Source organism: Gymnodraco acuticeps, unplaced genomic scaffold (assembly GCF_902827175.1).
Source record: "Gymnodraco acuticeps unplaced genomic scaffold, fGymAcu1.1, whole genome shotgun sequence".
NCBI classification, from domain to species: domain Eukaryota; kingdom Metazoa; phylum Chordata; class Actinopteri; order Perciformes; family Bathydraconidae; genus Gymnodraco; species Gymnodraco acuticeps.
Genome location: NW_022989742.1, coordinates 213,299 through 236,010, shown reverse-complemented (window position 1 = coordinate 236,010; position 22,712 = coordinate 213,299). Strand labels below are relative to the sequence as shown.

The 22,712-nt window shown below is 42.1% G+C and overlaps 1 protein-coding gene across 2 annotated transcripts in view; it reads right to left on the bottom strand.

Annotated features, from left to right (window-relative positions):
* The window catches only part of aqr (aquarius intron-binding spliceosomal factor), a 51,063-nt gene that overhangs the window by 12,618 nt on the left and 15,733 nt on the right, over nucleotides 1-22,712 (bottom strand). For both annotated transcript variants that reach the window (XM_034211296.1, XM_034212073.1), the window contains exons 19-32: nucleotides 21,631-21,798; nucleotides 19,278-19,447; nucleotides 18,136-18,377; nucleotides 17,815-17,964; nucleotides 17,286-17,355; nucleotides 15,831-15,941; nucleotides 15,198-15,307; nucleotides 10,486-10,621; nucleotides 8,665-8,874; nucleotides 5,814-5,951; nucleotides 5,626-5,697; nucleotides 4,706-4,893; nucleotides 4,414-4,585; nucleotides 1,306-1,476 (exon numbers count right to left, since the gene is read on the bottom strand). In XM_034211296.1, the coding sequence (XP_034067187.1) occupies nucleotides 1,306-1,476; nucleotides 4,414-4,585; nucleotides 4,706-4,893; nucleotides 5,626-5,697; nucleotides 5,814-5,951; nucleotides 8,665-8,874; nucleotides 10,486-10,621; nucleotides 15,198-15,307; nucleotides 15,831-15,941; nucleotides 17,286-17,355; nucleotides 17,815-17,964; nucleotides 18,136-18,377; nucleotides 19,278-19,447; nucleotides 21,631-21,798 (2,108 nt within the window). The remainder of the gene's footprint in view (nucleotides 1-1,305; nucleotides 1,477-4,413; nucleotides 4,586-4,705; nucleotides 4,894-5,625; nucleotides 5,698-5,813; nucleotides 5,952-8,664; nucleotides 8,875-10,485; nucleotides 10,622-15,197; nucleotides 15,308-15,830; nucleotides 15,942-17,285; nucleotides 17,356-17,814; nucleotides 17,965-18,135; nucleotides 18,378-19,277; nucleotides 19,448-21,630; nucleotides 21,799-22,712) is intronic.

Genomic DNA, 22,712 nt, shown 5'->3' with positions numbered 1-22,712 from the left:
GAGATGGTGCCAGCGGGCTGCTGACTTAACACACTACAAAGGAAGGAAATGGAGAAGGTAGAATAAGAGGAGTAGGGGGGAAACACCGTGGGCTGGAGACAATATAACAGTATTTTTCAGGGATGAACATAGCATGAAGCATACACCCACTCGCAAAGTATTCACATCTCCTCACACACACACGCACCTCAGTGAGTTTGATTTACAGAGGTATGCAGTCAGCTGGTATGTAAACTGTTGGGGACAGAGTGCACACAAAGTGCTCCTCTTGAGTCTCATGACCTGCAGCAGTCTTGATGGTCTCATGATTTGATTGAGCGGGACAATGAAGGCCACAGTAAAACTAAAAACGGACTCTTTTTGCTTTGCCAACAACCGGGAAAAGAGAACCAATGAACCTCTATGAGTTGTTTAATGAATTTCCCTGCAAGTATCACGCAGATCCACTTAAGGAGGTAGTGTATGTCGCACTGAAAGCACAGGGAGGTGCAACAGCTAAAGCCTTGTGAGAATTGAGAGCTGTGAAGTTCTCTCTCAGAGAAACAGAGGAAAGAAGGCTTTTTGCATTGATATCAGCTGACATCTGAAGGTGTGAAAACAGTGTGTGCCTGTGTGTCACGCATGTTCCTAGTAAACTAGCCTCAGTCCTACACATACTATACATGAGGTGAAAACGTGTCTTTTGGGACTGTGGATTTCTTCTTGACAGGAGGGAAAAATGTGTCAGCCTCAAGTGATATCAGGAGTGTGTACAGTTCATGTGTGTGGTATTATCGCATGTGTTTCACTGTTAGAAGGCTACATGAAATGTGTAAATGTCAATATTTCCCAAGTAGCTTGATTGATTTAGACAGAATTTCCACCTTTTTTTTTTATTCTACTTGAATAACTGACAAATGTGAGATGTGCTTGGTGAATCAGAGGTCTAGGTATATATGTTGAATTGTATTAAAGCCTGTGTAAGAGAACAGTCAAGAAAGTACAGTAAGGAGATTAAACAAAACAGGGCTTGATTCTGCTTCTAAAGTGCGATAATATTGCTACAAAGAAAATAATAATGAGACATTTGTTTTATATTACATTAACAACAGACCATTTTGCTTTAGGTTTCAGCCCATTATTGAATATTCTTTAATAAAGTAGCATAAGAAATCTGTTATACAACAAGATGTTGGACTCGCAAATTTCACCTCTCAAACTCGTATCAATGTAATTAACATTTCATAAGGACATATTTCTACTACTATCTGCTTTATAATAATAATTATTATACAGCCGTTGTGTGCACTGTGTGTCGGTCTTTACCTTGTTAGGCTGACTGAAGAAGGGGTTGCCGGCGCAGCGCTGGTTGATGACGTCTCTGATCAGGTGTTTCTGCCCGTTGTAGGTGGTGAGGATGCTGATGCGGTCAGCAGGGTAGCCCAGCAGACGCATGTACATGAACAAAGCCACGCTGTACTCCGCTTCCGCTAGGTTCTACACAGGAGGATAGAGAAAAAGGAGAGGGTATGATTGCATGCAAGAGTAACTATCTGATTTGGGCTGGAATTAATTGCATCAGACGGTGCTCCACACCACCATAAACCAGGCTGGGACAAAATGTCCCAATTTAAGGATCCCCTACACTGCAGCGAGGACGTCAAATGGCATATTTCTACTGTGGCTTTGATATCTATAAAAAAGAGGAACAGCTGATTGCTATTTTTTAGAAGTGCAACAAGAGGCTGCATGACCAAAAGTTTCATTCGTCAATCAATGGCAGGGTGTTATCGTAAAATAATACCAATGTCAAATCAACTACATTTTAACTAGGAAAGAAAATATTTCCAAAAACTGGGGCTAGTTGCTTTCAGATTCCATACAAAGAGATTCTAACAGGAGCATATATATATATATATATATATATATATATATATATATATATATATATATAGTAATAAAAACACATTGTTCTTAACATGACACCAAATGTCCAGGCCCCAGGACAACAACACAAGACCTTGTCCTCTAATGTGACTTAATGTAAAGGCCAGTGTTGCATGCATCATTCAGCCCTCTTATAATCAACTAATTCCTAGGCATGTGCATCCTGGCTTCAAGGCTACACTCTGCCCTTCAAATGTGACCAAAAAAGGAAAAGAAAACAGCCAACAGTATGCATTATTCATCCTGTCTCAATTAGACCTGGTCTGCAGCCTCACATCTTTGATAATAATTCATGCAGCTCCATAAACCGTTCCTGATCCAGCTGCACTGGAGTCAAAACATCAAAAACAGTGACAGCCTCTGTTCTTCTTCCCATATTACATGTCTCCAAATGGCACAAACTCGACACTTTAATGACCAAACCATAGTTTTACTTCTAATGTATTCATTCAGGCCATACCTTACTTTTTAATTATTCGAGTATAACATAACAAGAAAGTAAACAAAAACATTGAATTAGGTATTTAGGTAGATTGTGGCTCGAATGCCAAATTGAGTTCTACATCTTAATCCATTAAACATAGTCTCAGAGACACAGGAGAGGAGTAGTATCTATGTAGGCACATGGTGGGCATTTGCAGCTTTGCCTACCATATGTGCATATTTAACATAAATGTGATCTAATGCCCTAACACTCCAGAGAACTCGTTAACCATAACAACAAGGTCATGCCAACCAAACCCAGCGGAGTTTAAACCAATGTCCCGAGGCTACATGAGGACCGGAGAGGATGAAACAGGGACAGAAACAGAAGGGACGAGAGGATCGCAAAGTGTGGTGTCGGTACAAACACATTAGGTAGTAAGACGATAAATCTACCTGTGAGCAAACAATGCTCTTTGCTCTTATGTAATTTAAAATGTAGCGTGTGGAGTAGAAAAGACTAACCGCCTAGTGGCTGAGAAAAGCCATTTTCTGACAACAGAAGATGTGGATTTAGATAAGCATCTTACCCTTTATGAGCCATTTGACGACTTGGGAAGCACTATTAACGGGCTGAGGCTCAATATGGAGAGTGCTCTGACAAATGAGGCGAAGGAACAGGAACAGACCTTTGGACTGTCTGAGTGCACGCACATGTGTGTGTGTGTATGATGGATGTGCAGTTCCTGTGGAAGTGCAAAGCAGGCTCGTGGCAGTGTTTGTTCAGCTGTGGCAGGCATTCAGCATACACTGGATACAATTGCTTCTCTAGAGTCCAATTTATCCCTTCTGGTTCCTAGGAAAGTGCATGCGCGCCCGCGTGCGTGTGTGTGTGTGTGTGTGTGTGTAAGGTACAGTGAGTGATACTGCCAATTCCCTTAAGGGGCCTTAAAAAGGCAACAGGCAAATAGAGTTGAGGTTCATGTGACCTGATGCCTCGAGAAGTGCACATGGTCTGGATTTAAGAACAATAGGAAGCTTCAGAGACATGAGCAAGCACCGTGTTGAACACAGCAGTAATATTCATGAAGCAGCACTGAGAGATCCTCACTGGCCATGAAGCTTTAAACAAATCTGTGCCCCACTTATCTCGTTTCTCTAACAAATTTGCTGCTCTTAGTTTCCTGTATCCAAAAGGAAGATTTCAGAATTCCTAATAATCCAGTAACGTGAAATAAACTAAATAAAGTAACTCGTTATGTGTTATACCTCAGCACTTTCACGAGATACCTTTGCTGTTACATTTGATCTCCTGTGCCAGTAAACTATTTTTGTTTTTTACAAACCCCTATCAAGCCTGCCTTCCGCCCACACAGCAATGTCATAATGAAACACAATCCGGCTCCTGGTGTGAAAGACAAACCCACTGCTCTGTGCTGGGCAGGCAGGGCTAGCTGCAGACTAAGCAGGGTTATGAATATATAATATGAACCGGCAGCTAAACCATTAAAGTTTTTAAATGAATGAACTGCTGTACAACAAGCGGTTCAGAGGAAATGGAGGTAAGGGCAGGATGTGGTTCTCTGCTCTGGTGGAACTAAGTGTGCATGAGTGTAGAACCTTGTAAAGGAGTGTATCAAATCGTGCTTGGAAACTGCCACACAACTATTTCCGCTGTTTTAACATAGTGTATACCTGTGCAACCAATATACTAAATACTGGAGCAGCAAGTTATTTGAAAATGAAACATGTATACTCGCATCAAATTACAGCTTTTTTAGATATTGTTTTTGGGAAAACATTTAGTTTTACAAGGATGGATTATCATTAGTCCCACTTTCTCTTGGTTGTACACACAGCTCAAATTGACACGCCTTCTTGTCGCCACCCCAGCTTGCTTTGCACTGTAGGTATCCCAGCATGCTTTGTGCAGCAAATCAGTTGCTTCCCATACACAATAAACAGTAGTGAATGTGTTGCAAGTCTAGTCGAGTAGAGATGGCATTCACCGTCACAGTTGTGGCGGGTGTTTTATTTGTGTACTTGTTGTGCACTACTACTGACCTGGTAGAAGTAAGGGTTGGGCTCGGATTCTCCCACCCCATTGAAGTCCTCCACGTTAACAAGCTGGAAGTTGAAGGTGAGGCCGGGGTTTGGCACCTGGAACTCAGGCAGCTGCTGGACATGAGGCAGGTTCCCCAGCTGTTTGTAGCGCCAGTTGTACAGGTTACATAGGCTGTAGGACACATAGGACAACATTAAGTCATGCTGTTGTTACTTCCCTTCTGCCATGACCCCCTATGAGATCTAGTTGGTCAAACTTCCTCCAGCTTTATGTCCCGCCATGGAGACCCACCTTGCTCGAGCTCGGCCCTGTGCATCCAGATCTATGGTGGGCACTCCCAGGCGCACAAACCGGGTGAAGAGAGACTGCTCCATGTTGGAGTACTTCTGGAAGGCCATGTTCTTGATAACAGGGGGCAGCTGATGGTGGTCTCCAATCATGATCCAGCGCTTCAGCCTGCTGTAGCCATCCTCTGGGTTCTGATGAGGGGAAGACAGAACATGAATGAGACCAGTCAGTATCTTTTTTGGCCAGAGATTCTTTAAATTCTGGTTTGTAATGACTTGACAAAATTATAAAGTGCACCTGCTATCCGACAACAAGATTTGCCTCAATGAAGCATGAAGGGCCTGTACAGTTTTTTACTCCCGTCTACGTCATGCTTCCAGATTTTGCCAATTAGACGTCGTTTATTTGGAGCTTGACCTCGGACAAATATGATATATCAACCACTGCATGTCAAGACTTGATTCAATCGCTGAAATCCCTGATAAGGGTTGAATGGCTGGATAATGAAAGGGGAAGGGAGGACGAGGAATAAACAGTTTTGCTGTGACGTATATCTGGCAGAAGGCTCGGGCTGTGACTCACTAGAGTAGAGAGATAAAGTGAGGAGCTCTGGCGAGGTTATTGGATTGGCTGATGTGCTTAATGATCTCATCTGTAAACAGACATTAGCACTATCTCGGGCAATTAGGCACAACTACCAAAGACAAGCAACCATTACTGTGCTCGTAGGCAATTAGTCAGACCTTAACAGGGAAAGTCAAGTGGTAGAAAGCAGTCCTGAGTTAAGGATTAAACTAGGCTAGATGTCAGAACTTTTGACAGTGCTTAGGAAGTGATTTTTCTGACTGCAGTTTTTCTAAAAGACAGGATTAACAGCTTTTACATCATACATTTAACTTTTAAGACGGCATCAGGACATTTACCTGTAACAGGAGGGGGATGAAGGTTTCGATCTCCAGAATCTGAGCAGCTTCTTCCATCAGGATATTGTCATACTAAAAAAAGATAATCAGCAATTTAACCAAGACTTAAACCAACCTCACGTACTGTCACTGCAGTAAATGCAATCCTAACCAGGTTGTATTCTAGTTGTTAGTTGATAAGAGCATACCTTAAATCCCAGCTCCACCAGGTCATGACGTTTGAGTGCAGCATGGGTACAGGTCATCGCAATGATTTTGGCTTCCTTCACGAGCAGATACTTGGAGCGGTCCAGTCCACTTCTTAGAAGCTCAAAGGCCCTGAACTCCTACAGGATAGACAAGAGAGGAGGTGAAGAGTCAATTACCGCATACAGAAATGTTTGGGAATAAGAAAATAAAGAAAGAAAAGCAGCAACTTTTCTGACCTCTAGGAATAACTTTTATTACATGTGTGTTCATCCATCTGTGAATGATGGTGAAGTTTTGCTTTCATGTTTTTATAGTGGGGTTGTGAGGGGAAACCTAAATGGCCTTCTGACAAATTGATGGATGAATACTGTCAAAGATGATGGATAAGGTGATTATCTCGGGTGAAGTAATCCCACCTCTAAAACAGAGTTCAATAATCAGATACAACACCGACAGTGTTGCGTCTACCTACATTTAAAAAAAATGTAAGTGTTTTAAATGCAAGTGACGTAACCTTAGCACCTCTAATAGCTCAAATCACCTTTACTTTTGATACCCTTTATTCCAATATACAAGAGAATCATAAAAGATGATGAAATGATCGGCAAGTTACTAGCCTTTTTATCAAATATACAGTTAACAAAATCCCCATGCTTTCTTTTCTCATTAGAAACAGTCTCTTTTCCCCAGGTGCAGGTGAACAGAGGTCAGCAAGCCACAGGGCTGCTCTGGGGAGAGTATACCGGGTGTAGTTAGCTGCTCAATAACTGCAACGTGAGGAGCACTTTAGCACAGATTGTCTTACATAGCTTATACTGGAATGAAAAATGTAGGGCCAGTTTGAAAAACAAGAAATCCCTTCTCTTCAGAGGTCCAATATCACGGCACTTTGAAAGCCACGCTGTGAGGGAAGGACAGAGGGGGAAAATACGGGTAAACAATAAACATGCGTGCTATTTCCCGTTTGCCACACTAGTTGTGTAGGGGTATGGAAGGCAGAGAGGAAAGGAAGAAGTCGACTCGGACAGCACTGGGGTATAAATATTTGATGTGTTACTATTTTAGCATTAATATTAAACCGATCAAAACATGCAATATTGATGAGATCTATTTTTAACACCCATGGCTCCAGAGTGGTTGAAGGGTGAAATCAAGATGGGAAGGTTTCACTGAAACTGAGAAGCGGGGGCAGAGAGAAAAACGAGTAAATAGCGGTAAAGGTGTGGTGGGTCTGCAGGAAACTTGAGACGTGTATACAGGAGGAACCCAGCAGGCACAATGCTTTGCTGTCTATCTGGCTAGCAATACATTCTTTGGATATTCGTAAGACAGCTTATTCAAAACTGCTTTTACATTTGAAAAGTCAGACAAGACAAGCATATTCAGCAGAATGTTGCCTTGTCTACCCTGCGCCACAGACAGCAGTTCCTCTTAATGGGTGTACAGGTTTCACTGCAGCAAGGGTGAGGCAGCGGGAGGAGGGAGAGGTGCTGTGATGCAGTGATACAGAGGCCAGCCACATAAATCAAGGTCGCCACACGTGTTGGGATATTACCTCCAGCCAATAACTTCTTTATTGCTTTTCAGAGATCTTCTTGGTGTTCCCATAAATCTGAAATGTTATTGTTATCCCTATAGAAAACACCGGATGGGTTGAGAAGGGAGAATAACACATTCAGCCGTGTGTTTGTAAGTGCCAACGAGTGCGAAAAAGAGTGACAGGGAGAGTAAAAAAAGATAAGCAGTAATTGCCTTCCTCACTTTGTTGTTACGCTTATCTTTTTAAAAGGGGTCAGCAATCGTATCGACAATTAAACAGTACAAGTAATGCTTGGCATTATAAGGGATAACGCTTATAGTTAGGGCTGATTAGATTCAGCCCCTAGTTTTGCTGATATAGGCTTAGTTTGTCGGGGGACATCTTACTTCTTCCTTCTCTCTGTCTATACCTGTGTACTCTCATGTTCCGATTAACCCAGCTTCCCCAAATGTCTTTCTTTTTGGTGTCTGTATACGCCGGGATCCGGAGTCATGGATGATCCTGTGCTCCTCTGTCCTGGATCTTGAGTCGTGGCTGTGGTCCTGGATCATAGGTCCTCGTGGATTCATCTTCCTATTATACACACATGCATTTCCAAACATTTGGTCTACCTATGTTGCAAATGTATTATCTTTTCAATTTACACACGGCATCTATTGCACGTCTGTCCGTCCTGGGAGAGGGATCCCTCCTCTGTTGCTCTCCCTGAGGTTTCTCCCATTTTTCCCTTTAAACTGTGGGTTTTCTCCGGAAGTTTTTCCTTGTACGATGTGAGGGTCTAAGGACAGAGGGTGTCGTATTGTCATACTGATATTCTGTACAAACTGTGAAGTCCACTGAGACAAATGTAACATTTGTGATATTGGGCTATATAAATAAACATTGATTGATTGATTGGCATCTTATATAATTATTCAAACTTTGAACGAAGCAAATGGGACATGTGATGGCTAACCACTTCTAACCTTCAGCAACATGTCACTGTGGTGGACAGGAAGGCCTTTTTATTTGTAGATGGGAGATTGTGCAACACCTGGACACACAGATGGCAAATAGTCCGAGTATCATCAGCCAATGTAGCCTGTGTCTGTGTGTGTGTGTGTGCCTGTGTGTGTGTGTGTGTTTGCGTAAAATATACGTTAACCTTTAGTTAATGTGTGCTTCTGTGCATGTTATTTGTTGCTGTAGTGCATTGAATTAAACGGTACATGCGCTCTAGAAATCAAATTGCCGTATTACACTGAAGTAACCTCCTTACATCCCACTGGGTGTTGCTCAGCAGCGAGCGGACTAGTTTACCGTGTTCTTACCTCCAGCTGGGTGAATATTTTCTTGATGTGGCGGTAGCAGCCCTCTGAGATGTCCATGTCCTCTTCGTATGAGCGTCCCTTGAACACAGGCTGAGGGGCGTTGGAGAAGTACTGGTGGAAGGGAAAGTGTGCCGCCACAGCTTGCACCTCCACCTCCTTGCTCTGCTTTGGCCTGACTTTGCTCATGTACTCTTCCCAGCGAGATATCACCTGTTATGGGTAGACAAAGCACACATACATTACCCTCTGAATGTTGAGAGACAAAGCCCAGTGTTATAGTATGTGAATACTGATTGCTAGAAATGCCAAGACACTGTTTTTGGTTTGGTTTCTATATATATGTTTTGTATGTTGACACTAAGACAAACATGGCTTTCCAATAGAATCAAACTTTTTGTATGCATGAGTCGATGATTGTCTGATGTCTGCCTTAATGTTGTCTGTGCACACAGTGAGTGTTCTGTATGGCTCAGTCTGTATTTTCCCTTTCATTATTTGACCATAGCAAAAATAATACACAAATGAGAACAGATAGCCTCACTTGTACAGAGGAGCCCCTGCTGAGCAACTAATAACCAAACAGCGGGGTAGCCTAGTTCTATAAATACCACTATGAAAAACAACATTATGGATAACACTAACGAGTCTGCTAGAGGACCAGCTTAATTACATGTCAAAATATACGTCTATATGGACCATTAGGATCTCCATCGCAACCTGAGTATGTCTACATGTGTGTATTCTGATCATTGATTACTGACAGAGAAGACTGCTCATTATCACAGATTTGCTACTCCAACGACTTCTTGACATTTACATCTTCAAATGTCAAAGAACTAGATTGTTGGCCAGTCGTCAGAGCTAAAATAAACATAGAAACTTGAGAGTCCAGTCTCTATGCGATATCAAATTAATGAGGACCCACAGTGATGTGTGTGTGTGTGTGTGTGTGTGTGTGTGTGTGTGTGTGTGTGTGTGTGTGTGTGTGTGTGTGTGTGTGTGTGTGTGTGTGTGTGTGTGTGTGTGTGTGTGTGTGTGTGTGTGTGTGTGTGAGAGAGGCAACTGACAGATTCCTGGCAAAGTGCAAAAATGGCAGCATGAACATGATCAGAAATAAACCCTGATACTGGAGCTTGGGTATACCGAGTTATTACCACCACTCCAAACTATGTGACTGGGAGATTTACACTGCTTTTACAGTATAGGTCTAATATGACTGCCGTGAAGCAAGTACGTTTACAAACAATGTAAGGTTGGATTTTAACTTGAGCCTGGTAACACCTGAAAATGAGAGCTAGGCAGGAGCTGCTTCATGTTGAAACTGTCTATAATGTCTTTTTTTAGATCCCTTCTAAAGGCGAACGGGGGTGCGTGCACCTTAGTAATTGTCTGCCGTGGCATTTCTACTGCAGCCTGAGCGGACAGTGATAATTAGGTGACAGGATTAAGCAGCGAGGGCTGAGACCGTTTCAGGATAATTGTAGCCTAGGCAAAATAAGCAGCAAGTCTGGGGAATGAATATTTTAAGAATGTCTCGGTCTGATTGGCATGGACATGTCCAAGGAACAAGAGAGAGGCACAAATCCATTGTAATTCATTCAGCAAAATCTCCTGGATCCCCTGAACTTTCTTTTAAAAATCAATATTATTATCTAATTTGTAAGGTTTGTTCTGCTAAACCTCAATTACCGATTTTATTTGAGCCTGATGGAATATTTTACATGATATGAAACATTGCTAAGTGGGTAAAAAGGAAGTATGGCATTATTACAGTTTATGTCTCAGCTTGTTACAGAAACATACACCATGTTATATTCTTACCTGGTAGAGGTAGAAGTGTCCAGCTGTTTCACAGGTGTAAGAAACATCTCCTGGGACGTCCAAGCTCTCCTGTAACCTCCCCACCTCCCTGAGGAGCTCCAGGCGTCTGGCTAGGACGTAGTTTACTCGACCATATCTGGAGACAGTCAACACAGCATTGTTAGTCAAGAATCTAAAAACACCTTTACATATAGGGACAGATAGACCTATGTGAAGAATGATACAATGTAGTAAGATTAATGTTTGAGTTTAAACCTTCTCTTTATAGAAGTGTACGCATAATCAAATCATGTTTTTTTTCCAAAGGTGGGGTTAGACTTTGACATTATTTGGAAACATCCCTTCTCTTCTTGTGTTGTTGATTTTTGGTTACGGATATAGTGTTTGTGGAATAGGCTGTAAGCAAAGTATCTAAAAGTAAACTATACTGTAAATACGACCTAAAAGAGAACATAGATTTAAAGAGGGCATCATTGTTCTTGACTGCACACGGTTTGTTTAGGTTCCATCATGCTTTTTTTGTATAGCTTAATACAGTTTTAAAGCAGTATCAAGACATGCAGCACACAGGAAGACAGGAAGTAGGCGGGGTCACAGGGTTATACTAGAGGTTCATTCTATTTTAAGACCCTTTGCAAACATCCTCAGTCAGCAGATGACTCAAAGAAAGACAGAGGTCTGCCGTTTTGGCCTGAATACAATTAAATAACATTTGGAGTGACCTTGCTTCACAGGATGACGAACCTGTAATGAATTCAGCTACTTAGACAGAAAAACCAGAATAGACACACAGCTGTGAAGCAGCTTTACATGCCAAACCCAAAAAAAGAGGTGCACAAATGTGTTTTGTTTTACCAGGGGGTAAAGATTCAAGCTGTCTACAACTGAACATACACATGTGTGAAGGTCTTCTCTATCAAGAACCAAACATGCACTATCTGCAATCTCATTAGAACCGCTCAGAATTCATCATAAAATGCAGGGGAGGTATTGTTAATGGATGGTGCTGCAGCTTTGCCTTTGCTAGGCATTCGGGGGGCGTTCATCTCATATACAGTGTTAATTAAAACTCTCCGGCTCCCTCCTCTCGCTGGTGTCAGTGGGGTGGAAGGAGTGTGGAGTCTGCATGTTGTTAGTAGGCAGCCAGGCAGGGGGAACATATTAAATGCTACTAGCAAAAGCTCTTTTATGTCAGTGTTGCTGGATAATTTAAGTATGTAACAGACTGCTTCAATGTGCAGACACCAGTTCCCACTCCATGCCCCGCCATTCATACAGTTATAGTGAGCAGGAGTCATACACAGGGTATAGCAAAATGAGAGACATGCATCACCCCTCCCTTACTCCATTGGAAGTGTTGCTAAGAGCTATAGGGTACAATTTGCTCAGTGCCACAGATGGATAAGTGGTAATTAACAATGTAGGTTATGAGGAAACTTTAAATAGTACCAGCACAAAAACTTAATTAATATTCAATGACACCGAGCTATTTATATCTAGCTGCCTGGTAAAAAGCTTTGCTAGCAAAAAAAAAAAAGAAGGTCCTGGCTGATAATGTTTTTTTAAATATAGCAGCAGTCATGAAGAACTGTAAATGTTTTGGATATCTGAGATAAGCCGCATTCACACCGCAGGACTTTCCCTGGTACTTTGGTTCTTTAGTTCCGTTAGTACCAATAATGTCGCGTTCACACCGCCGGGACTACTCAGTGCCGGGAACTCTTTTGGCCATTTTCAGTCCCTGCTAGAGAGGTGGTACGAACCTGGTGATAAAAGAGTGCCAATTTCTATTCTATTTCTATTGGCTGGGCGAATTGCAAACCACGCCCCGTTAGACTCTGAATTTTTTTTGTCAGGCAGCCATTTTTTTCCTCGCTACAAAACCACATCCACACCTGAGCGAGTCATTTTTGTACTTTAAAGCAGTTATGACCACACGTACTACAACACCGGAGCGGTGGAATGATGAGGAAGTGTCGGCGCTTCTGGCAATTTACTCCAAGGACGGGATGCAGCAGCTTCTACAGAAAGCAGTTCCCAACTCCAAATGTTTTGAGCGATGTTCGCAAAAGCTACTTGAGCTGGGAATCGTGCACAGTGCACACGGATGCCGGGTAAAATTAAAGAAACTCAGGCAGGACTATAAACAAATTAAAGACCACAATAATAAGAGTGGTAACGATTTTCTATTGTTAATATATATATATATATATTGTTTTTTAATACTGACACCTAACTTGCACTAAGGCGTGTCTGCTGCTATATATATTGCCACTGTTACATTGTTTTGAAACTACTTACACTTTATTTTACATTTCACACTTTTATTTAACTTCAATTTACATGCATACGACACACCTGGAACAGCGTGATGCCGTTATTGTTATGTCTTGACTGTGCAATAAAACAAACAAACTGGCGAAGCTTTATTTATTGTGTCCCACCCCAAATTTGCAGAATAGAAGAATGTGAGAGCAGACAGGTGTCGGTGGTTGAATTTATCTACAATGTTGCAACCTTGTGCAGCAATGGCAGGGGCAGAAACACAAGTCTTACACACATAAACACAAGTAATTTATCATGTCATTTGTTTTAGATAAATAAGGGAAAAACACCAAACAAGGGTTAATGTCCTTTTCCAAAATCAGCCTGAGGGGGTAATATATAATAAATACATACAGATAAAGTACATTGTTATAATGGGGTATTTTATTTGTAAATTACCCTTATGAACTCCATCATGTCTGAGGTCGGAAAGTAAACAAACGCCTCATACAGCGGGTGGGCTTTATACCCCCTCCCCCGTGTAGTTCTTCTTCTCTCGTTTTTTTTTGTACTCGCCGTGAAGTGGTTTTGCGGCCTGCCAGTAAACCCAGAGAAGAAGAAGACGAAGTGACGTCAGCGTAATCTTGCCTCAGGGAAAGTACTGCGGTGTGAATGCGATTGGCACTTGCCCCCTGGCGGATTCAGTGCCGTGGTACTTTAGTGCCGGCACTAAAGTGCGGCAAGTCCTGCGGTGTGAAAGCGGCTATAGTCTCTGTTTCTCCAGTATATCGTGAGGGCTTAAAGTGCACTGCCCCCAAACGTCTCTTTACCCCATCTCACTATGTCTCAGTAGTAAGGACTGAGTCACTATCCTTCAAGGCATAACACACAGACCCACACACACTGGAGTTTACACATAAATGGGGATAAGAGAGCTGGGAACTACCGGGGCTTCTAACAGGACTCTAGTGGTTCCTGTCTGAGGCCATTTGTTGTTGGCTCTGCCACCTGTGCTACATGGAGAATAGCAGCACTGTGTGTATTGTGTGTCCATTAGGGTGTAGGAAAAAAAGTTACAAAAAGATCACAGTCAGAGAATGTGGCCACCTCAGATAAAGGAGGGCTTTTTCCTGACCTGAGCTAAATAAACATTTAAAAAAAGGTCTTTAAACCTGAAATGAAATTATTTATTCATGTAATTATGTATTTCTTTGTGCATTTATTCAAGTATTTTCTTTGTCTTAGTGTTGATTATGTATTCATTAAAAAGGGCCTAATGGAGCATGGGAATTAAAATACATCAGTTCATCATTTTCTCTTCTCACTGCAACATTGTGTAGAATGCCTACACCCTTTCTGAAGAACCTTATTTATTAGGGTATTGAACAAATTATTATTAAAATAGGTTTTTAGGTTATCACAATTGATAAAAAGAGAGAAACTGTTGGGGAATAATTTGCTTAGGTATTTAACCTTTGACACAGTTCATAATTCTCTCCTCTCACTGTCTCCTTTCCCATGGCGTAGTTCTACGGCCTTGGGTATTGCTGCTATCTCTTTTAAGGAGGAGCCGCTTGGGCGCATTGTTGTTGCCAGTCTATGACAGAGCACAAGCCGCTATGAGGTAGTTTACTGTTCAGGGACGTAGGTTCCCTGGCGCACATTCTTTTCTATGGACGAGAGCTCTAGTTAGATTCAGGGTCCATATTGCTTTAGTCTCACTGATGAAGAATGTTGATTATTACACTCCGAACTAAATAAAACCTCGAGCTGCAGAAGAGTTCTTCAGAATTGGTTTGGCAACTGCTGTGTCCACTCGTGACACACCACCTGTCTTGTAAATTCTCCGGCCGTAACTCCAAATAAACCATCAGTGTTTGCCATCAAAGCTCCTGTTTCCAATTGCTTCAGAATTTTCCCCCACAATACATATAGCTATTTCCCTGTTGAATTTATAGCAAACCCCTTTCTTTTGTTTTTACATTAAAAAGATTCCTCCTACTACCATGGGGCATGAGGTGAGTTTACATGGTCCAGAGCAGAGCAAGTGGAACTGCCTCTGAGTGCAGGGCTGCAGGGAGAGATCACTTACACTGGTGGAATGGCCTTCAATGTCTAATGAAGATGAACCAAGTCCATGGCTCGCATATGAGAGTATCGAGTAGCGCTGTTACTGTGTTTGCTCAGACTAATTATGTATGTGAGCAGCTGGGATGCATTTGTGTGTATTGACTGCTTTGATCAAACTGTAAAGGTAATTGTTATGCACTATAATATAAGTCTGTAAGATAGTTCAGGTATACATTCAATTTGTCTTAATTACCACATCAGCATGTCTGTTTGTTTAGGTGCATCTATCGGTGTGTGTTGGTGTATTTGTGTGTGTGTGTGTGTGTGTGTGTGTGTGTGTGTGTGTTCTCTCGCCACCTGCCCCTGGCTGTCCTCACCTGCTGAAGTCCTTCTCAGTTTCCAGCTCCTCTTCTCCGTGGCCAAGACGCAGGAGATGGCGCTCGTCGATGTCTAGAGCCATGATCTTTTCGAACAGCTGGTTCAAAGCCTGATGAAGAATGAACCATGGAAACAAAAAAAACATGTTCAGACAGAGAAAATATATTTGTTTGTGTGTGCTTTTTTCATAAACATGGTTCATAACAACCTTTATGGATTTTTGGTTTCTTTATTCCTCTATGTATTTGGACCAATTCTTCATACAGTGCTGTTTGTAATATATTTGAGGTATTTCTCATGCTATGATGAAGATGTCTTCCTGTATCAATAATATAAATCGAAAGTGTAACTATTGCATTTTCATCATTACATCCAGGTTTTTTTGGCAAGCTTCCACTGCTGTAAAACAACAGCAGATTACTTTATGATTAAATACTGAGGAGAGTCCGGGTCGCAAGGGAGATTAGATTTTAATTTTTCCTCTATGGTTTGAATATGACTTTTGGCTGATTAATGGGCAGCTCTGAGTACAAGCTCTATATTCTCCAGACGGCTGCACGGCTTTTTAAACGGGGTGTTTTAGAGGAGATGTTTTTTCTTTGGGGTGTAGACGTAGTGTGTGGTGAGTTAACCTGGTTAGAGTGTGTGACTATCAGGGTCCTCTGCTCAGGAAAGTTGTGATAGAGGTTGGAGATGATCTGAACGGCAACATCTGTCTTTCCGGTACCTGGTGGTCCAACAACCTAGAGACACAGAACCAATGAAGAAGGAGGTGTGAGAAAAGAAATACATTTTTTGACAGAAAGAAGCAGAAGATAATATGAGCAAAAACCAAAGTAAGGTCACATTGCATAGGCGCTTGCCCTGGAGACACCCTAGTGGTTGTGACAGCTAGGCCATGTGCATGTCAGAACGGGCTAGGCTGGTGCTCCATCGCTAGCCGTGCTCAGATACACAAAGCAACAAGGCTGTGGTGCTGCCTGGCATGCTAAGACACAGTGACTGCACAGATGGGCAAATATACAGAGATACTGAAAATGGAAAAAAAAGATACAGGAGGCAAGAGTTTTTCTCTAGCCCCCTTCTGTACTTGTTGTTTGAATGCTAGTAGCACATCATCTATTTATACAGGTCACCATGATAATGAAACTGAGCAACACATTTACTGAACAAGGGGGGGGAACAGCATCTCATTTACTACATACATATTCATGAAACGGGGTTGGTCTTTGCGTGGGCATCTAAGGTGAGTCATTTCAACAAAAATAGTGGGTACAATTAGATATTCCGGCATAAACGGGATGATAATGTGCTCTACATGAGAGCCAAGCCAGGCAGACTGGGAGGTGGTGTGTGTTTGTTATGGCTGCTAATGACATATGCCAAGATGGAAGGTTAGACGGGGTGAGGAGAGGAGCGGAGAAAGGCATGCATGTAGAGTTGTTTTAAGACTCTGATGATAGCCTACTTTCCTCTGCTGGCTATATAATAAATAACTCTTCCAACTACCACATCAATCAAGCACACCAAAATCACTTTTGTCAGAACAGTGTGTGTTTCTTCAGCTAACAATAGCAGGCTGGAATGACAGAGCTGTGGATGTGTGTATAGACTCCATAGCTGTCATACGTGTCATTTTATGTGCGGCTGACTATGTTATCAGCAGTGCCAAAATGACAGAGAAGGTTTTAGGGGAATGTGTCATCACGTTACAAGAGTGATGGAAATAGAGATACCTTACAACAGCATATTTAAAGGTGAAGGAATTTGCTTTGGTGCATATCACAAAGATTAATAGTTACAAATATGTATATCAGTGAGGTGGAATCTGGAGCATCCCACCCCTGGATATAGGATGGGTTAAACACATGGCTTCTTATTCTAATTTAGTCCACAACGATAAACTCATTTTATTCTGTTACCAAAAGAATACAGTTGGAGACAAAACACTAAAGTTTAATCATATCTGTACTGCTATCAAATCATCTTCCAAACATAAATAGAGAGGGTGACTACACAAGTATATCATGAAAACCAGATATTCACGATTATTGTTTATGTGTGTACACTCTGTCTTGAATGCTTACCATGGTGAGGCCTGGCTGCATCCCGGCCCGAATGGCTTCAATCTGAGTAGGAGTGAACTGAATTGTGTTCCTGTAAAACATGAACATTGCTTATTTTAATACATCTTGTAATTAGTTGGAAATACTGAATATCCTTGACAGCATTCTTTCACTATTTTTAAAGAGATGCTCCAAATATTATTTGTATTGCATCTTTAAAGATTGTTAAATCAGGTCTTCCCCACGGACGTGTTGTTTATATCAAGATTGAAATATCAAAGTGTAATTCGGAAATGCTCAAACACTACAAGATGAATCTTTAATTTGCTATTATTTGGTGTTATAGTTAGCAAACAAATATTTGCTCTGCAGCTTTAATTGCGAAACACCATGGAGACAAACAAATTAAATGAGTGTTGTCTAGTACATAATAAGTCCCCATTTCTTTATACTCAAAATAGTATGGTATATTTGAGGTAAAAAAAACCTTTGACCCCCTTTATCATTTTATAGTGAACGAGAAGCCTGAATGTGCGCAGTGACCTCTCACCTTTTGGGCTGGTTGTAGGGATATGGCCCGCGGTTGGGGGTGACAAAGGGCTCAACGATCAAGGTCTTGTCTTCACTTTGGTCTTCTTCTGGTTCATCAGTCTTTCTTTTCTTCCCTTTTTCTGCTTTTTTGGAGATTGGGAACTTGATTCTGGTAAAGCAAAAGGAAGATGGTGAGTAAAATATAATATGCTATAATGCAATATATATTATTAACCGTATCTAAACATGGTAATTAGCCTATACATTTATTTTGAAGAAGGTCGTTCAACAGCAATAACACTTGTATTTATGATGTGATTATTGGATGTTTGACTTTCACCTGAACGGGAAGACTTGCAGCTCGGGGTCGTCCTCGGTGACCTTGATGGTGTAATCAGGGAAACACGATCGTAAATGGTCCAGGGACAGAAAGGTGTCATTGAAGTCCAACGTGGAGATCTGATTAGGCATTTTGGAGTAGTGGGCGCTGCCTGGGTCGCCATAGCCAAGGATGATGTCGTGAAGCCAGTCTGGGACCACACACTCGGTGTTCATCAGGTTTCTGATGGTCTCCAGCACTGCCTAAAACCAAGAGACAGAGAAATGTGGGCGTCGTCAGACAATACACAACCTTCCCACAAGAGCTGTTTTAGCTGGACAAGAATAGCTTTGTGGTGGGCTGATGGGACAGCAGGTAATTTGTATGTCTGTCAATTATATTTTAATGAACTGCAAACTGTCTAATACCCTGAACATCAAACACCGGGTAGGGGAACGCGTTTACTTCTATCTATGTCACACATCAAAGATGGAGAAGAATGTTTCCTGAATACCCATTAGTTCCTGCTCATTTGAAATTCATTACAAAAAAAACACTTCAAAATAAGCTGTCATTTCCCCGTCTGTGAAAGACGGGAATGCGTGCGCCGAATTAGAAATAGCAGTTTTGACAAAGCAGTAATAAGAGGCTCTCAAATAAAAAGATGTGATAAACAGCAAGAGTTTTTTGCAATGATTAACATCCAAAACAAAAATAAGTAGAACAAAATGAAGCAAAAGACAGATGGCATATCTAACAAAAGTTTCACACACTTACATGTACAACTTTAGTATGACCTGCTTTTTAATATCTGCAATAACATCTACATATATTAACCTCTCTGCTGTTGGCACCTGTATGTCATACTGACAATAAACAATGGTTTATTAGTATACACTGATGGCTTGCTGCCACAGGAGAATGCTTAAAGGTTAGGGCGAGGTTGGGGTACACAACACATGAATATCCAGTGAGAAGTGTCTCTCATTGAGTGGGTGGTAATCTCAGGGCTGCCCTGGCCCCAACCTTACAGCTACAACACCCAAGAGAGTGTAATATGTGCGATACATCACTCTAGGGTAGTGTTGGCAGGACCAGAGCTCATGGTCTGTAGATTAACTACTCAATACAACATAGTGTGTGCTTTAGCGTATAGTCTGAACCTTGAAATTGTTCTCCTTGGGTTTGCGTCTCATGATGACGTTGAAAGACTCGTAAGGGTCTTCTGTGCCACTCTGAATGCTGCTGGTCATATCCTGTTGATACTGGTTTGGGTCCAGCCATACACGGAAGGTTCTGGCGTCTCCTCGCAGCTTAGGCTTCGGGTCGGGTCCTAGAGCAGAGGATTTGGCGGGGAATAAGTGTTACACCAATGTAGTGATGACAACCTTAAGTGATAAACAATACTAAATGCAATTCTTTCGAAGTGCTAAACGCGAAAACTGAATACAAATGACGTAATCCTAACACCATTTTCTTAACAATATCCATCCTTACATTCTAAACAAAACACTTAGAGGAGAGTTCACCCTGGCTTGCCTTGCTACAGTTCTGCGAGTCCCCATGAACAGGAATTACATAGATGCTTGACTGACAGGCCACGGGCTTAAGGCTTCCCCCATAGGGAGCCTGTGTGCTGCAGCAAGTGCAGCTTTCACAGATGTCTAAATAGATTCTTGTATGGCGCTGCAGGGCACAGAGCAGGAAAGTGAAACTCGATCCCTTCGGCATCTGATGTGTGTGTGAGACCATCTATGTGTATGTCTGTCTGTGTGCACACGTGTACAGCTATGGTGGATGATCAAATCCCCCTTACTAAAAGGAGTATGAAAGCTTACGGGTGGAAGCTACACCCTCAATGGCATGGAATAACAATGTGGACAGCTGGGCCAAGGTGTTTTAAAACAAGTACCTTCCTTTTTGATAAAGCTTATAGTTAGGGCTGATTAGATTCAGCCCCTAGTTTTGCTGATATAGGCTTAGTTTGTCGGGGGACATCTTACTTCTTCCTTCTCTCTGTCTATACCCGTGTACTCTCATGTTCCGATTAACCCAGCTTCCCCACATTTCTTTCTTTTTGGTGTCTATATACGCCGGGATCCGGAGTCATGGATGATCCTGCGGTCCTGTGTCCTGGATCGCGAGCCCTGGATCTTGAGTCGTGGCTGTGGTCCTGGATCATAAGTCCTGGATGGATATCCTTGTGGATTCATCTTCCTATTATACACACATACATTTCCAAACATTTGGACTACCTATGTTGCAAATGAATTATCTTTTCAATTTACACACGGCATCTATTGCACGTCTGTCCGTCCTGAGAGAGGGATCCCTCCTCTGTTGCTCTCCCTGAGGTTTCTCCCATGTTCCCTTTAAACTGTGGGTTTTCTCCGGAAGTTTTTCCTTGTACGATGTGAGGGTCTAAGGATAGAGGGTGTCGTATTGCCATACTGATATTCTGTACAAACTGTGAAGACCACTGAGACAAATGTAACATTTGTGATATTGGGCTATATAAATAAACATTGATTGATTGATTGATGTACGTGCCATTGTAGGTATTGTGTTAAGCTGTCAGTTATTAAAAGGTTGGATTAAATCAATACACATTTAGATTTAACTGTTTTGATATTTCCTACAAATATTCTGTATTTAAGCCCTATTGTTTTGCACTTCTCAGCTTGCATCTCACCTTCAAGTGCCCAATGATGTATGTCCAACTCATCCACCCAGTTACCTTGGGTACCACTTAGGCCCGTTGGGGATCTGAAAGTTTAACCAAGCCAACAATCTCAGGGCATGTTCCCTGCAGGCTGCATGTCTAGTTAGAAAGCCCTGCCCTCTGCATATTTAATCCAAACAGATGAGAGGATAGGGGAAAGGGAGCTTCAGTGCACGGAAACATGTTCTGACAGGGACAAAAGCAAAGGCTTAGAATAGCAGGGCTGCGAACTAATTTAGGTGAACCGACGACTCCGAGGGAATGCTTTGGGCTGTGGTTAAAAACATGTCAGTGAAACAGAGGAGATTGTGATGCTGTATAAACATATTTTAATTTCAAGGAAAGACCAGGAGTTTAAATTTGATATGTAGGGATTCCTTACGCGTGGACAAAAACAGAATGTTTCTATTAGCAAAATACAACAGCTTAGAAATAGAACTGGCTAAACTTTGTCGGAAGAGCACAATCAGTGTTCTCTTTCAGCATAGAGTGAATCCCTGTATAGCCAATGCAACACTTCCCTTAAATCCAATAAAGGAAGCAGAGGGCAGGGTCCAAATCTCTCAGGTGTTGCTGTCGACCTCAGGTTAATGGAATGTTAATGTGAACAGGTCAGGTCTCAATGTGACTGTCACCATGACAACACCAGTCTGACCCTCTCTCAGGATCTGTCGTTGGGGAGACAGAAGGTCTGACGGGTGGGTGGATGTCGTGTGTCACTGGTGTGTGTGTGTGTGTGTGTGTGTGTGTGTGTGTGTGTGTCTGTGTGTGGGCAGGAGCACACAGGATCATACCTTCTTCAATGACGCGCCCCTTGTCATCCAGCATGCCCTGCACCTCGCAGCCTCTCACGTACACCAGGCCCGTCTGCTCCACAAAGGGCTGGCGCCGGTCGAAGCGCGTGCCGTAGGGCAGGTTGGGGCGCACCGTGATCAGAAAGCAAACGTCATGCTTCCGCAGCCCTATGGGGAAAAGGGATGAACAGAGGGGTTAGAGAGAAAGAACAAAGGAAAATAAGGGTTTTAGACAAAGAGGGGACAGAGGGAGAAAGAGAAGTGACAGGGAGTGAGACAAGGTGTTGGGGGAGAGTGGAGGTGCAAGAGAAACTGCCCTTTCAGCATTAGCCTGATCTATAAAACATGATGCTCTAATTATATGATGGGGTAAGAGCTATTGGTTATGAGGAAATACACCATTCCTTCACTGAAATTACACAAAAGAAAGTGAAACCATACAATTGGGTTTGAAGGAAATTAAGACATCAATTTGGGATACATTAGGCTTACTTTTTTTAGCCAGTTATCACTTCATTACTTCTACAGCATTTGCCCACTGAAAGAGCCCATTTCCTTTCTACATTAATCAGTGCAATACCCCATTGGCATACATTAGTGTATGAATATATCCTATGTCTTTCTCCGAAGAGCTATGGCAGTCAGCTGGCCGACGGCTTCCTTGGGCATCTATGTGCATCCCAGTGAATCAATGTCTTTCAAGGCTGACAAGCTACTGTAATCATTATCTACAGTGCCCTTATCAGCCACATTGAGAAACGGAGAGGAAAATGATCAGAAAATAAAACAAAGCGGCTCAGTTGTAGAGGCTACCCAGAAATAGCATGTCTTCACAGAGACATGAGGCTGGTGAGGGTCATGAGTCAAGGCCCAGTGGGATGAGGGAAGACTTTATGGTGGTTATAAACGGCTTACTAGGACTCCTAGAAGACACAATAAGAGAATATAGAGGGAAGACAATGTGTAGCAGGTCTAAATTAAATGGAGGGTAATCAGATTTAATAGGCATGAAGTGTGTGAGGATGTGTTTTGTAATCAATACGTTGTTGTTAATTCTCCCTTTCCATTAGAGTAACTATAAA